Raw genomic sequence first — 12,734 nt, 5'->3', positions numbered from 1 at the left:
ATGTGGTTGTGGCTCAGTGGCACCAGTGTGACTTTGTGATTAGATGTTCCTGGGAGCCCTCCAGCCCCTCAGCACCATGAAAGAGTGAGTGTCCCAAACAGGAGTTCCAAGAGGGGCTGATTTCAAAATCATTCTGTTGCCAAGGGCAGCTCTGCTCTCACAAACCCAAAATCAATGTTCTGGTGGACTACACACAGCCACGTGGTCACTCACACCCATGGGGGACACAGCAGAGACATCCCCCAAAGCAGGCAATCCTGACCCGAGCGTGGAAAGGGTAGCAGACTTGACCATGAGAGAGAGCAGGGGTGTGCTTGGGAGCTGGGGGAGCCGCGAACGCATAGGCTCGGAGGCAGGAGTAAGTCTGCAGTTCTGAGAGCCTGTTAGAACGGGAGATAAAGATAGAGCATGGAGGAAGGGAGGTGATGGCCGTAGAGGATGAGCTGCCTGCAGCCAGGACGGACTCGTCTTGAGCTAGGGGGATCTTGAGCTAGGGTGCAGTTGGCAGAGCACCCGCCTGGCATGCAGAAAGCCCAGGGTGCCAGCCCCAGCACTGCCTCACAAACCCCATGTTAGTGAGCGCCTGCTATCCCAACATCAGGTAGGCGGAGGCAGGAGGATTTGGAATTCAAGCCACCCATGGCTCCCTGTGTATTCAAAGCCAGCCCGGGCTACATGAGACCCTGTCTCAACATTTTTAAAGTTTCTGTCAACTAGGTGTGCAGCTTCTATGGGGTAGGAGAATACTGTGGCAAGCTGCCCGTGAAGTGACAGGGCTTGGGTCTAAACAACCTGGCAGGGAGGAGGAAGGGGGTGGGGCGGGGTCCAGGTGGAGAGGAGGAGATCACTGAGGGCAGGGGTGTCGGAGATGATGCCCTTCCGAGGGTAGTGCTGCAATGATGGGTTAGTAGGCCAGGGCTCTAATCCCTGGGGCGGCCTGCCCTCCAAGCCCGTGGGAACAACAGTCAGAACGCTGGTGTGAAGAGAAGCCAGTACTCAGGAGGCTCCACAGCCTGAGAGCATGTTCATGGTCTCTTGCATGCTAACTGCCCTCTTGAGGGATTTGACCCTTGACCATGGTCAGGTGACAGGCCCCATAGCCAGGAAAGGGGGTGGGGTGCAGAGACATTCCTGGGTTCATTACATGTGCAGCCTTGAATTCTTTATCTGTCCATCAAGACAGCCAACACGAGGGAGACAGGACCCAGCAAACCACGTAGTGAGCCTCCTCTCCTCCTCTCTGAACCAGAGAGATTATAGGACTGTTAAAGGGTGAATGAGAGGTGCATGTGGAAAGCATCACAGGCCACAGAAAAGGCGTAAGTCAAGCGTGGAGGCTCAGGTCTGTCATCCCAAGCAGTCAGAATCCTGAAGCACCCAGCTCAAAAGTTTGCGGCTGGTCTCAGGTGCTTAGAGACCCTGTCTCCAAACACAAAGTAAAAAGACAGCTAGGGATGGAAGTTAGTGGTGGAGCACCTGCCTAGACTCCCCCAGTGAGGGGCCGGGCATGGCTCAGGCTACATCACCCACCTAGAATCCCCCAGTGAGGGGATGCGGCTCAGGCGTACAGCCCCTGCCCAGCACGGGTCTTGCCCCTAACACCCCATACTGATCGTTGAGTGTCATTCTCCTGCCGTGAACTGGAGAGTCCGGCTGTCCCCGGGCTTGTCAGGTGCACTGACGCTCGTGTCCCCGCAGGTGATCCGCACTGACACATTCAAGCACCTCCGGCACCTGGAGATCCTGCAGCTGAGCAAGAACCTGGTGCGCAAGATCGAGGTGGGGGCGTTCAATGGGCTGCCCAGCCTCAACACGCTGGAGCTCTTCGACAACCGGCTGACCACAGTGCCCACACAGGCCTTCGAGTACCTGTCCAAGCTGCGGGAGCTCTGGCTGCGGAACAACCCCATCGAGAGCATCCCCTCCTACGCCTTCAACCGCGTGCCCTCGCTGCGCCGCCTGGACCTGGGCGAGCTCAAGCGGCTGGAGTACATCTCCGAGGCGGCCTTCGAGGGGCTAGTGAACCTGCGCTACCTCAACCTGGGCATGTGCAACCTGAAGGACATCCCCAACCTGACGGCGCTCGTGCGCCTGGAGGAGCTGGAGCTGTCGGGGAACCGGCTGGACCTAATCCGCCCTGGCTCTTTCCAGGGCCTCACCAGCCTGCGCAAGCTGTGGCTCATGCATGCCCAAGTGGCCACCATCGAGCGAAACGCCTTCGACGACCTCAAGTCGCTGGAGGAGCTGAACCTGTCCCACAACAACCTGATGTCGCTGCCGCACGACCTCTTCACGCCCCTGCACCGCCTGGAGCGTGTCCACCTCAACCACAACCCCTGGCATTGCAACTGTGACGTGCTGTGGCTCAGCTGGTGGCTGAAGGAGACGGTGCCCAGCAACACCACGTGTTGCGCGCGCTGCCACGCCCCCGCCGGCCTCAAGGGGCGCTACATCGGCGAGCTGGACCAGTCCCACTTCACCTGCTACGCCCCGGTCATTGTGGAGCCGCCCACTGACCTCAACGTCACCGAGGGCATGGCGGCCGAGCTCAAGTGCCGCACGGGCACGTCCATGACGTCGGTCAACTGGCTGACGCCCAACGGCACGCTCATGACGCACGGCTCGTACCGCGTGCGCATCTCCGTGCTGCACGACGGCACGCTCAACTTCACCAACGTCACCGTGCAGGACACGGGCCAGTACACGTGCATGGTGACAAACTCGGCCGGCAACACCACTGCCTCGGCCACGCTTAACGTGTCAGCCGTGGACCCCGTGGCCGCAGGAGGGCCCGGGGGCGCGGGCCCCGGGGGCGGGGGCGGTGCCGGGGGCGCGGGCGGCTACACCTACTTCACCACGGTGACGGTGGAGACGCTGGAGACGCAGCCGGGAGAGGAGGCCCAGCAGCCCCGGGGCACCGAGAAGGAGCCCCCGGGGCCCACAACGGACGGCGCGTGGGGCGGCGGCCGGCCGGACGCTGCAGCCCCCGCCTCGGCGTCCACGACGGCGCCGGCCCCGCGCTCCTCGCGGCCCACGGAGAAGGCCTTCACGGTGCCCATCACGGACGTGACGGAGAACGCGCTGAAGGACCTAGACGACGTCATGAAGACCACCAAAATCATCATCGGCTGCTTCGTGGCCATCACCTTCATGGCCGCCGTGATGCTGGTGGCCTTCTACAAGCTGCGGAAGCAGCACCAGCTGCACAAGCACCACGGGCCCACGCGCACCGTGGAGATCATCAACGTGGAGGACGAGCTGCCCGCCGCCTCCGCCGTGTCGGTGGCCGCGGCCGCGGCGGTGGCCGGAGGCGCGGGCGTGGGTGGGGACAGCCACCTGGCCCTGCCGGCGCTGGAGCGAGACCACCTCAACCACCACCACTACGTGGCGGCCGCCTTCAAGGCGCACTACGGCGGCAACCCGGGAGGCGGGTGCGGGGCCAAGGGCCCCGGCCTCAACTCCATCCACGAACCTCTGCTCTTCAAGAGCGGCTCTAAGGAAAACGTGCAAGAGACACAAATCTAAGCCCGGGCGCGCGGGGCCGCGGGCCTGCGGCGCTCCCGCCTGCCGCCCGGGGGCGCCCCAGCCGCCCTGCCCCGGGCGGGACCGGAGAGCCGGAGAGGCGGCCCCGCCCTCCGCCCGGCCTCGGCCCACCTGCCCTGCCCGCCGCCTCCCGGGGAGAGGAGCCTCTTCGGGGGGGACTCTCTCCCCTCGTCCCGACAACCCACCTTTTAGGGCTCTTCCTTTTTTCTTTCTTTTTTTGCAGTTTGACGCCCATCCTCTCCTCTACACCCCTCCACCCTCAAAACACAAGAGACAGACAACTTCACCAGAGCCCGGGGGACAGCTCCGACAGCGTCCCCAGCAGCGAGCTCCCCTCGCGGCCCTGGCCGGCCTACCCGCCCCACAGACTCTTTTGATACTGAAGGGAGGTTTGCGTCACTCACTACCTGCTCTGTAATTACTTTAAAAAAAAAAAAAAAAAAACATGGAAAAAGTTTAAAAAAAATTTTTTTTTGGTCATTAAAGTATTGAAGACAAACAGCACAAAGCCACTGTGGGTGGGACCAGAGAGGGTGGACAGCCATCCATCCAGGAGGGGAGAGTGGGCACCCCAAATTTACAGCTCTGGGACTCCTCACCCCCAAGCTGCCAGAGAAACAGGCTCACGCAGCACACAGCAGCACTGTCATGTCTTCCCAGCTGCCCTTCCAGGAATGTGCTTGGGGCTCCACCGCTTGTGGGATATTGGGGTTCTGAGGGCCTAGAAGTCCAAGATCACAGCGCTTCCGGGGCTGGGCTCCCTCCGAGGGTCCACAGCAGCCTTTCCTGGTTGCGGAGGCCATCCATACCACTTCCCCAGAGGAGGAGCACCGCCATGCTTCTTAGGGGCTCACACAGCAGCAGACCCTCTCCTGACCTGACCATCTTCACACACAGCTGTCCAGGAAGGCCACCACTGACGGTCAAGGCAGCCACAGAACTTCCCGGGTGACACGTGTCCCCACAGGAGAGTCCCCTCCACTTCACACACATCTCTGGCTACTTAGGAGACAGTTTGTACAGGGAGGTGCACACAGAATAAAGTCTGGACCCCAGGAGGAACGTTGTAAATGGACCGGGAGGGCGGAGTCACCCGCAGACTCTGCAGTTCCGGGGGAAAATGTGCAGCCAGGCCAGGACTGGGCAGTGCTGGCGTCGGAACATCAGCGACATCTCAGAGTGGCCCACGTGTCCATGGTTCAACCTCCAGTAAATCTGAGAAGGCCTAGGCAGGCAGAGAGGTAGCCAGAGCCAGACGTACAGCTCACAGACACCTGGGGTGGGATAATGCAGCGTGTCCTGCCTTCCATACATAGCATATCTAGATCCTGTGTAGACACTGAAGGCCCAGGATGCATGCCTCTACCAGAGGTGGGAGAGCAGGAAGCTCACACACACACACACACACACACACACACACACACTCACTCACTCCTTGCACTTTGTGTGCCTGCCCCCTTCCCCTCGTCCCCACCTCTTCCTGGGGTTTTTACACCTCCCCACACACACACCCCGCATCTCTTCGCTCCGATTCCAGCGCTAAATGGATTCTTTATCTGTGACAACTGTCAGGTGTCTGGCCCTATCTTCCTCCCCGCCGGGCTCCTCGGAGCTGATGGGCTCTGGGACAGAGCTGTTGCGCATGCACTGTAGCTTCTCTCTCCATCTTTCCTGCTCTCTCTGCAACCATCTCGGCTATGATCCTGGTTACCATGACAACATTGCGGCTGTACCAGGTGGCAATGGGGGCAGGGAGCTGGCCTGCTGCAGCCTGCCATGGCCCATGCCAGGCCTGCCAGGCAGTGGCTGGGCTCATCCTGGGGGCACTTAAAGATTCCCCCAGCCATGTAGGTCCCTTGTTCATGGATGGAATAGGAGGCAGGAGAGGGGGCAGGGGACCAGTGGCCTCCAGGTGGGATGAATGGTGGACAGTTAAGGTGAGTTCAAGGGCAATGAGGCACTGGAGTGAGGGAGGGGACTTCGGCCAGGACTGAGGAGCATGGAGGCCTGGGAAAGACAGGACCCTGGTGGGGCATGCAGGAACACAGGACACTCCAGCCAGACCTTTCCACTCAGACCTTCGGGGGGAAAGTGGACATCAGGAGGACTGCAAGGGGCCCGTCCCCAGGTCTTCCACTAGCCGAAGAAAACTGCAGTTCCCATGACAACCTGCTGGCCAGCCTGAGGAGGGGGGCCTGCAAAGGGAATTTTCAACTTCAGCAGAGATGGGAGAATGTCGGCTGCACAGGAGGCAGTGGGGTAGTGGGCACACAGGGTCACACAAGGCCTAGCTCCCAAGCCACCGTGCCAGCCAGCCCAGGAGGGCAGAGGGCTTGAAAAGAACACCCCCCATCCTGCTCCCTCCCTCTGGCTCCAGTAGAGGTTCAAGGGTGAAACTCCAAAGATCATTCACTTCCCAGGCCTAGTACAGGGGCCAGTGAGCACAGGAGGTCCCCACAGCAAGACACTACGCTAAAGGCCATGGCCACCAGTATGGTCCCCGGAGTCCCTCAGAAGGTGGGGGTAGTGGGCTATGGCCGCCTGGGTGAGTAAGAACTAGCCTGCAGTCTCCGTCCTCTGTCCCGTTCCTAAAGTTCCAGAAACATCTCTGCTCCCACGTATCCTTCACCCCCGTCTGCCAGCCCAGCCTGCCTTCTGCCCACACACTGGGACTCCCTGTCTCTCTGTGTCTGTATGTCCTTCTGTCTGTTTCTCTCTCTCTCCCTCTTGACCCTGCCTTCTGTCTTTCCTCTCAATCTCTCCTTTCTCTGTCTGGGTCTTTGTCTCTGTGTCTGTCTCTTTCTAAGTCTCTGTTCCTCTTTCTTTGGGTCTCTGGGTCTGTCTCTCCTTCTCTCTGAGTTTCTGACTATGCATTCTCTCTCTCTCTCTCTCTCTCTTCTCTTTCTGTGTGTGTGTGTGTGTCTGGGTCTCTGTCTCTCCTCTCTGGGTTTCTGACTATGCATTCTCTCTCTCTGTGTGTGTGTGTGTGTGTGTCTGGGTCTCTGTCTCTCCTTCTCTCTGGGTTTCTGACTATGCATTCTCTCTCTCTCTCTCTCTCTCTCTCTCTCTGTGTGTGTGTGTGTGTGTGTGTGTGTCTGGGTCTCTGTCTCTTCCTCTCTCTCTCTTTCTTTCTGTGTGTGTGTGTGTGTGTGTGTGTGTGTGTGTGTGTGTGTGTGTTTCTGGGTCTCTGTTTCTCCTCTCTGAGTTTCTGGCTATATATTCTGTCTCTTTCTGGGTCTCTGTTCCCCCTCCCCCTCCATCTCTGAGTCAGGGGTCTCTGTACTTTCCTTGGATCTCCAGCCCTCCCCCTCTCTGCAGGACAATCCCTTGTGTCCCGCCTTCTGGCTCAGGGATCAGAACTGGGCCTAGAACTTGTCTTTGTGTGGAACCGTGACCCTGGACGAATGGCAGGGAGCGTGCCCCCTGCCTTGCAGCTCCAAGACCTCACTACCCTTGAGGAAAGGTCAGTATCCCACAGCAGGAGCCTTCCCAAAGCTGCTTCCTGCCTATGTCAGACAATCCTTTGACCCTTCTGAGTCTCAGTGCACGTAACAATAAACTAGAACTCGCCCACCATACTGTTTCCCTCCAAGCCAGGGTAAGGAGTGATATCCCTCCAAACCATGAGGCACCTGGGAGACAGGAGACCTGATTCTTCTCCAAGGCCTTCCTCTATGTCTCCCTCTCCCAGGCACCCTGACATTGTGGTAGAAGTGGCCCATCCAAAACTAATCCAGGAATACGGGGTACAAATTCTGCGCCATGCTAACCTCCTGGTGAGCCCCCAGCCTTCACTGAGTCCCTCTCTGTGCTGGGTACATCCCAGCCTACCGCAGTGATCTGTGTCTTGGCTTGCCTCTCTCTACCATCCATCTCCCAAGGTGGGATCCCCTTCAGCTCTGGCTGACCAGACCACAGAGCAGCAGCTCCTGGAGGCTTCAAACCACTGGGGCCACACTGTGTTTGTGGCCCGAGGGGCCCTGTGGGGGACTGAAGACATCAGCAGATTGGATGCAGCCGGAGGCCTCCAGGTGAGAACCATCCGGGCTGCAATCAGAGGCAACATGTAAGAGTCTCAGCCTCAAAAAAGAAAAAAAAAGGAAAAGAGTCGCAGCCTCCTGACCGACCCTGCCATTGCTTCCAGAGCCTTCGAGTCACTATGGCCACACATCCTGATGGCTTCCGGCTGGAGGGACGTCTGGCTGCAGCGCAGAGCAGTGGGGCCCGCACAGTGCTCTATGAGGGCCCTGTGCGTGGGCTCTGCCCTTTGGCCCCCCGAAATTCTAATACTATGGCAGCCGCTGCCCTGGCTGCCCCCAGTCTGGGCTTCGACCGTGTCGTTGCGGTGCTTGTGGCTGACCTTAGGTGAGCAAAGGGGGCAGGTGGCCCATCTGTGTACACGCTGGATGGACTGACTGCCCCTCTCTGCAGCCTCAATGACATGCATGTCGTGGACGTGGAGCTGACCGGCCCCCCGGGACCGACAGGCAGCAGCTTCGCCGTGCACACCCACAGAGAGAACCCAGCCCAGCCTGGCGCTGTCACCGGTTCTGCCACTGTTACAGCCTTCTGGCACAGCCTCCTGGGTGCGGCCAGACCCCTCCGAAGGTCCCCTGGCATTTGTGCTCTGCAGAGCTCCGTTTTCGGTCTTTGCCCATCCTTGGTTCTCACTCCCGGGCTTTAGGTGCCTCTCTTTCCCGTCCCCCTTTCTCTCAGCATCTGTGTCTCATCTAGGTCTCGCCATCCACACCCCACATTTCTTTCTGAGTATACCTCTTTGGGTTGAACCACACTACCATTTTCAAAGCCCACGTTCGGTTCGCCACGGCTGTCTGCATGTGTCTGTATTGTCATCCTAGTCTCTCATTCTTCCCACAGGCTGCTGCCAGCTCCCCTCCAGACCTGGGATCCGCCTCTGCTGACAATCTCCTCCCCCACTCCTCTTGCTGTCACCTCAACCACTATGTGGCTCAGTAAACACCAAAATTTTGTCCGCTGTTCTCTTTGGCCTCTTTGGTTTCTTGTGTCCCACCTCTATGACGTCACGCTTCGGCTACACACCGTGCATGACGCCATATCAGAGAGCACGTGAACACATACGAAACTAACTTCCTGGAAGCTATCGCGAGATCCAAAGTTACTACATTTCCCAGAAACCTCTAGACAGCAGTAGCCCTGGGAAAGCACGCGAATTGGCTGCGTGGTGCGACGGGAATTGTAGTCCCGCCTGACAGAGCGCCCCCGGAGGACTTCCGGGCTGTGAGTCCGATTTAGGCGTCCCGCGGAGGCCTTCGGGAATCGCAGTCCGGCACGCGCGAGTCTCCGGGAACTGTAGTCCGTCCCGCCTGCCCAGTCAGCGTGGTACCACCCTGTCGCTGTCTAGGAAATGCGAAAGCAGCCAGTCCCGGGGAACAGAGAGGCCGGCGTGGTGAGGGCCAGGCGAGAGCCATGCGGAGGCGGGTGGGAGCATGCCTGGTTGCCAGGTGACAGGAAGAGGGGCTCCTGTTGCTTAGTGATTGGGAGAGGGCCTTGTTGCCAGGTGACAGGAAGAGAGAACCCAGGTTATTGATGAGAGGAAGTCTTCCGTTGCTAGGCGACCAGAAGAGACCCTGTTACCCAGAGACGGGGAAAGAGGAGTCCTCCATTGCTAGGTGATCAGGAAACGGACCGGGTTGCCAAGGGGGTGGAGTGTGCTCTGTTGCTTGGGAACCAAAAAGGTATTGTTTCCTAGGGAGAGAAGTAGCTATAGTCCGTTGCTAGGTGACGATGATAGGACCCTTTTGCTCAGAGGCATGTAGTGGGGTGGGTCCCTATTGCCAGGTGAGCAGGAAAGAGCCTTTTCCCTCCAGGATTGGGCCCTGAAGGTGCCTCTGTGCTCCGGAGACAGGCTAGGAAACCAGGACCTCACATCCTCCTAAGCTGGCCCCAGTGCCCATCTCAGTGGTTCTTGCCCAGGAACACAGGAATCTGGAGACCCGGATGGCCAAGTCCTGGTGCCTAACACCTTCTCCTTGTCCCATCCCCAGCAGGAGCCGAGGAGGGCATGTCTCAGGCACCGGAAGCTCGGCCAAGCCCACCCTCAGTGTATCATGAGCGGCAGCGACTAGAGCTGTGCGCCGTCCACGCTCTCAACAACGTCCTCCAAAAGCAACACTTTAGCCAGGAGGCTGCAGACGAAATCTGTAAGAGGTGACTGCCACTGACCCTGGCCCTGGAAGAGCAGGGCGCAGAGAGGCATGGGAGCCTGCCTGGGCCCTGTCGGGGCCAGGGCTCGGATCCAGGAGCTGTTGCCTGCGCTTCCACCTGTTGCTTCTCACCTCAGCGCCAGCTTTGGCCTCAACCTCTCTTATCTGAGCCTTCATCACAGCCTGCCAGCTGTCTGTTTTTCTCCTCCTGTCCATCCTACACCCAGCTGCATAGCTGCCTTTCCTGTCCTCCATCTCCCCCTCTCCCCTCCATCCCTCTTTGGTTCCCCAGCACTTCTAGGGAATAGCCCAGGGTCCTTCAACTTGAAGTCAAGGCCTTGGTTGTTCTGGTCCTTGTCTACCTTTCTGCAGCTCCTTCACTGCTCTCCTTGGCCCCAAATGGCCCAGCTTTGGTACCCCTGAGCTTTTGCATAAGCTGTTTTGGTTTTTGTTTTTTTGGGTTTTTGTTTGTTTGTTTGTTTGTTTGTTTGTTTGTTTTTTGACCACCTGGGTGCCCCTCACAATTTCAGCATCACTTTCTTAAGAAACACTCTCCGTATTCCCACCTCTAGGCCTCACAGTCCTTCCACAGACATGAGGACACTCAGGCCTGTAGTCCATGCCCACACCCAAAGGCAGCCCTTATCTCCTCTCACCGCTGCTCACCGGCGTCCTCAAACTTCAGATTACTTTAGAAGATATTCGCTCTCCTGCCACCAGCTCTTTCGTGTCAGGGGCATGCTGAACAGCTAGAGCATGTCCTCCTAAGCTGGCCCCAATGGCCATCTCAGTGGTTTTGCCCAGGAACACAGTAATCTGGAGACCCGGATGACCAAGTCCTGGCTGTCTAACACCTTCTGAGGCTAATGTAATGGGAAGGAGAAGGCTGGGGAAGCAAGAGAACAAAAAATGTCCTCCCTGACATTGCTCTCCCAAGCCCTCCCCAGCCCTACAGGGGAGCAGGGTGGCAGGACTGGGGAGAAATAGAGGAAGGCTTGGGCACAAGGGAGAGCGGGGGATGGGTAGCTGGTGAGAGCTGGTGCTGAGGCTATGCAAGGCCCACTTGCTACTGGAGGAGTTGGGAGCCTGTTCTGGGATGGTGGGGCAGGGCTGCGCGAGGGTAGGGCAGGGTATTATGTAAAGAAAGAGGCACTCTGTGTTCAGATGTGGTGGCCTGAGTCTCACTGTCACCCAGGGGCCTCAGCCCAGTCTGGGGATCTGAAGCCTCCTCTCCCAGAAGAAATGACATCTGAGGCTGGCCTAGAAAGAGGCTGTGATGAGAGGGACTGACAGAAGGGCAGGGATTTTGTCCAGGGCACTTGGGAGTCACAGGAGAAGTGGGAGTAGGAGAAGGGCAGAACAGCTGAGCAGGAAAAGGGCTTGTGGAGGTTGGAGGTGAGGTGTGCATATCAGGGCTTCTGGAGGTCACAGGTAGGCTGAAGGAAGAAATAGAGACTGGGAAGGGTTTTTGTGTGGAAAGACAAAAGCCTTACCCAGGCCAAAGGTGAAGGGGTCAGGGGTGGGAGAAAGAACAGGACTTGGGGCCTGATAAGCTATGTAGGGGTTAAAAGATAAGACTTTAGGCCTCTCTTGTTGTGTGGGAAGGTAGAGGCCCTTCCAGGATTCCAAACCTTGGCTCTCCCCTCTCACCACAGGCTAGCCCCAGATTCCCGGCTGAACCCCCATCGCAGCCTCCTGGGTACCGGCAACTATGATGTCAACGTGATCATGGCTGCCCTGCAGGGCCTGGGCCTGGCCGCTGTGTGGTGGGACAGGAGGAGGTAGGGTCTAGACTGTGGGCTGCACTGGCTCTGGGCATGTGGGATGACACAGAGGGTGGCTTGAAGGTAGATAGGGGAGGTTTTGGCCAGGGAGCTGTGGTGGATGCAGTCTGACTGAATGGCGGGTTAAACTGATAAACTTGGTACCAGACAAAGGGGTATCCAAATGAGTGACTCATTGGTGGGGAAAGATGGAAGTTAGGTCAAGATCAGTGGGACCATCCTATTGGCCCAAAGCAGGACTGAGCCAGAAGCCAGCCTGAGCTGCATATGGAGATCCTAACTCAAAAAGGTAAACAACAGAAAGATGAGGGTCTGGGGCTCCACTAGCAGAAGGTTTACCTAGCACCTGTGAGGCCAAGATTCCATCCTCAGAACTCCATAAACTGCTGTAATGGTGCACATCTGGGAGCCCTGAGCCCCACCCTAAACAATCCAAAGCTGGAGTGGACAGACAGAGGGTAATGGGTCAATGGGTGGCGGTCATTCTGGGGAATGCAGTTCTGGGGGAGCAGGATCCAGGTGTGTCTGAGGGCCACAGCCAGTGGCTGGGGCCTCATGCTATATCCCTCCGCTCCCCAGACCCCTGTCCCAGCTGGCCCTGCCTCAGGTGCTAGGCCTGATCCTGAACCTACCCTCTCCTGTGTCTCTGGGGCTGCTGTCCCTGCCACTGCGTCGCCGGCACTGGGTAGCCCTGCGCCAGGTGGATGGCATCTACTATAATTTGGACTCAAAGCTGCGGGCACCTGAAGCCCTGGGGGGCGAGGATGGTGTCAGGTGAGTGGTGAGGGAAGTGACAGGTTGGGGCCAACACTGGAACTGCCCAGCAAGGAGATGGGCCTGCCTAGACCGCTTAGACCTCAGTCTCCCCACATTTCCCTTCAGGGCCTTCCTGGCAGCTGCCCTGGCCCAAGGCCTGTGTGAGGTGCTATTGGTGGTGACCAAGGAGGTGGAGGAGACCGGCTGCTGGCTGCACACAAGCTAACCCACTGCCTGTGAAGGGCTGATGCTGCTACACTCCCAAGTGTCCAGTGCCTGGAAGGGGCCTGCAGCTGCGGGCCCCCGGAGGTCTGCCTCCCGCCCTAAGGTCCCCACTCTCCCCACCACTGCTGCCTCAATAAATCTGCTCTTTTGCTATCGGTGCCTGAGCTCAGCTCCAGGGGACTACTCTTGGTTACAGGCCCACAGGCCCACAGGGACACACACCAGAGACTTCCCAAAATCA

The 12,734-nt window shown here is 58.4% G+C and overlaps 3 protein-coding genes across 16 annotated transcripts in view; all 3 read left to right on the top strand.

Moving 5' to 3' along the window:
* The window catches only part of Lrrc4b (leucine rich repeat containing 4B), a 32,388-nt gene extending 28,368 nt beyond the window's left edge, over positions 1-4,020 (top strand). For 2 of the 3 annotated variants that reach the window (XM_021633806.2, XM_021633805.2), the window contains exon 3: positions 1,699-4,019. In XM_021633806.2, coding sequence (XP_021489481.1) covers positions 1,699-3,525 — 1,827 coding nt within the window. In that variant the 3' untranslated portion in view covers positions 3,526-4,019. Of the gene's footprint in view, positions 1-1,698 lie in introns of all 3 variants that reach the window. The other variant, XM_060379917.1, reaches the window with a different exon arrangement.
* Positions 4,021-5,930: 1,910 nt separating this feature from the next.
* Positions 5,931-8,544, top strand: Aspdh (aspartate dehydrogenase domain containing). Of its 2 annotated transcripts, none has more exons than XM_021633994.2 (7): positions 5,931-6,088; positions 6,862-7,006; positions 7,235-7,319; positions 7,425-7,574; positions 7,688-7,908; positions 7,975-8,129; positions 8,422-8,544. In XM_021633994.2, exons 1-7 carry the CDS (start codon positions 6,025-6,027, stop codon positions 8,463-8,465), a joined length of 864 nt encoding a protein of 287 aa, XP_021489669.1. In that variant the 5' UTR covers positions 5,931-6,024; the 3' UTR covers positions 8,466-8,544. The 2 variants fall into 2 exon arrangements, with proteins under 2 accessions (XP_021489669.1, XP_060235923.1); XM_060379940.1 differs by having other exon boundaries at positions 5,952-6,088; positions 6,844-7,006.
* A 147-nt stretch (positions 8,545-8,691) lies between these two features.
* Positions 8,692-12,646, top strand: Josd2 (Josephin domain containing 2). 11 transcript variants are annotated; one of them, XM_060380001.1, is made up of 5 exons: positions 8,692-8,971; positions 9,573-9,732; positions 11,384-11,509; positions 12,092-12,286; positions 12,374-12,646. In XM_060380001.1, the coding sequence occupies exons 2-5, from the start codon at positions 9,587-9,589 to the stop codon at positions 12,492-12,494; spliced, it is 588 nt and encodes a 195-aa protein (XP_060235984.1). In that variant the 5' UTR covers positions 8,692-8,971; positions 9,573-9,586; the 3' UTR covers positions 12,495-12,646. The 11 variants fall into 11 exon arrangements, with proteins under 11 accessions (XP_060235984.1, XP_060235980.1, XP_060236010.1 ...); XM_060379997.1 differs by having other exon boundaries at positions 9,570-9,732; XM_060380027.1 differs by having other exon boundaries at positions 8,692-8,982.
* Positions 12,647-12,734: the final 88 nt, after the last annotated feature.

The sequence above is a fragment of the Meriones unguiculatus genome, chromosome 1 (genome assembly GCF_030254825.1).
Source record: "Meriones unguiculatus strain TT.TT164.6M chromosome 1, Bangor_MerUng_6.1, whole genome shotgun sequence".
Classification (NCBI taxonomy): Eukaryota; Metazoa; Chordata; class Mammalia; order Rodentia; family Muridae; genus Meriones; species Meriones unguiculatus.
This window is presented reverse-complemented; position numbering and strand designations above follow the sequence as displayed.

What these genes read in the sequence shown, in the direction of transcription:
- Aspdh (XM_060379940.1), top strand. Translation starts at nt 6,025, where the DNA reads ATGGCCACCAGTATGGTCCCCGGAGTCCCTCAGAAGGTGGGGGTAGTG. An exon ending in AGTGGGCTATGGCCGCCTGG is followed by an intron (nt 6,089 to 6,843) that starts GTGAGTAAGAAC and finishes TTGGATCTCCAG; the next exon opens with CCCTCCCCCTCTCTGCAGGA. An exon ending in GTGCTTGTGGCTGACCTTAG is followed by an intron (nt 7,909 to 7,974) that starts GTGAGCAAAGGG and finishes CCCTCTCTGCAG; the next exon opens with CCTCAATGACATGCATGTCG.
- Josd2 (XM_060379991.1), top strand. Translation starts at nt 8,930, where the DNA reads ATGCGAAAGCAGCCAGTCCCGGGGAACAGAGAGGCCGGCGTGGTGAGG. An exon ending in GCAGACGAAATCTGTAAGAG is followed by an intron (nt 9,733 to 11,383) that starts GTGACTGCCACT and finishes CTCTCACCACAG; the next exon opens with GCTAGCCCCAGATTCCCGGC. An exon ending in GTGTGGTGGGACAGGAGGAG is followed by an intron (nt 11,510 to 12,091) that starts GTAGGGTCTAGA and finishes TCCGCTCCCCAG; the next exon opens with ACCCCTGTCCCAGCTGGCCC.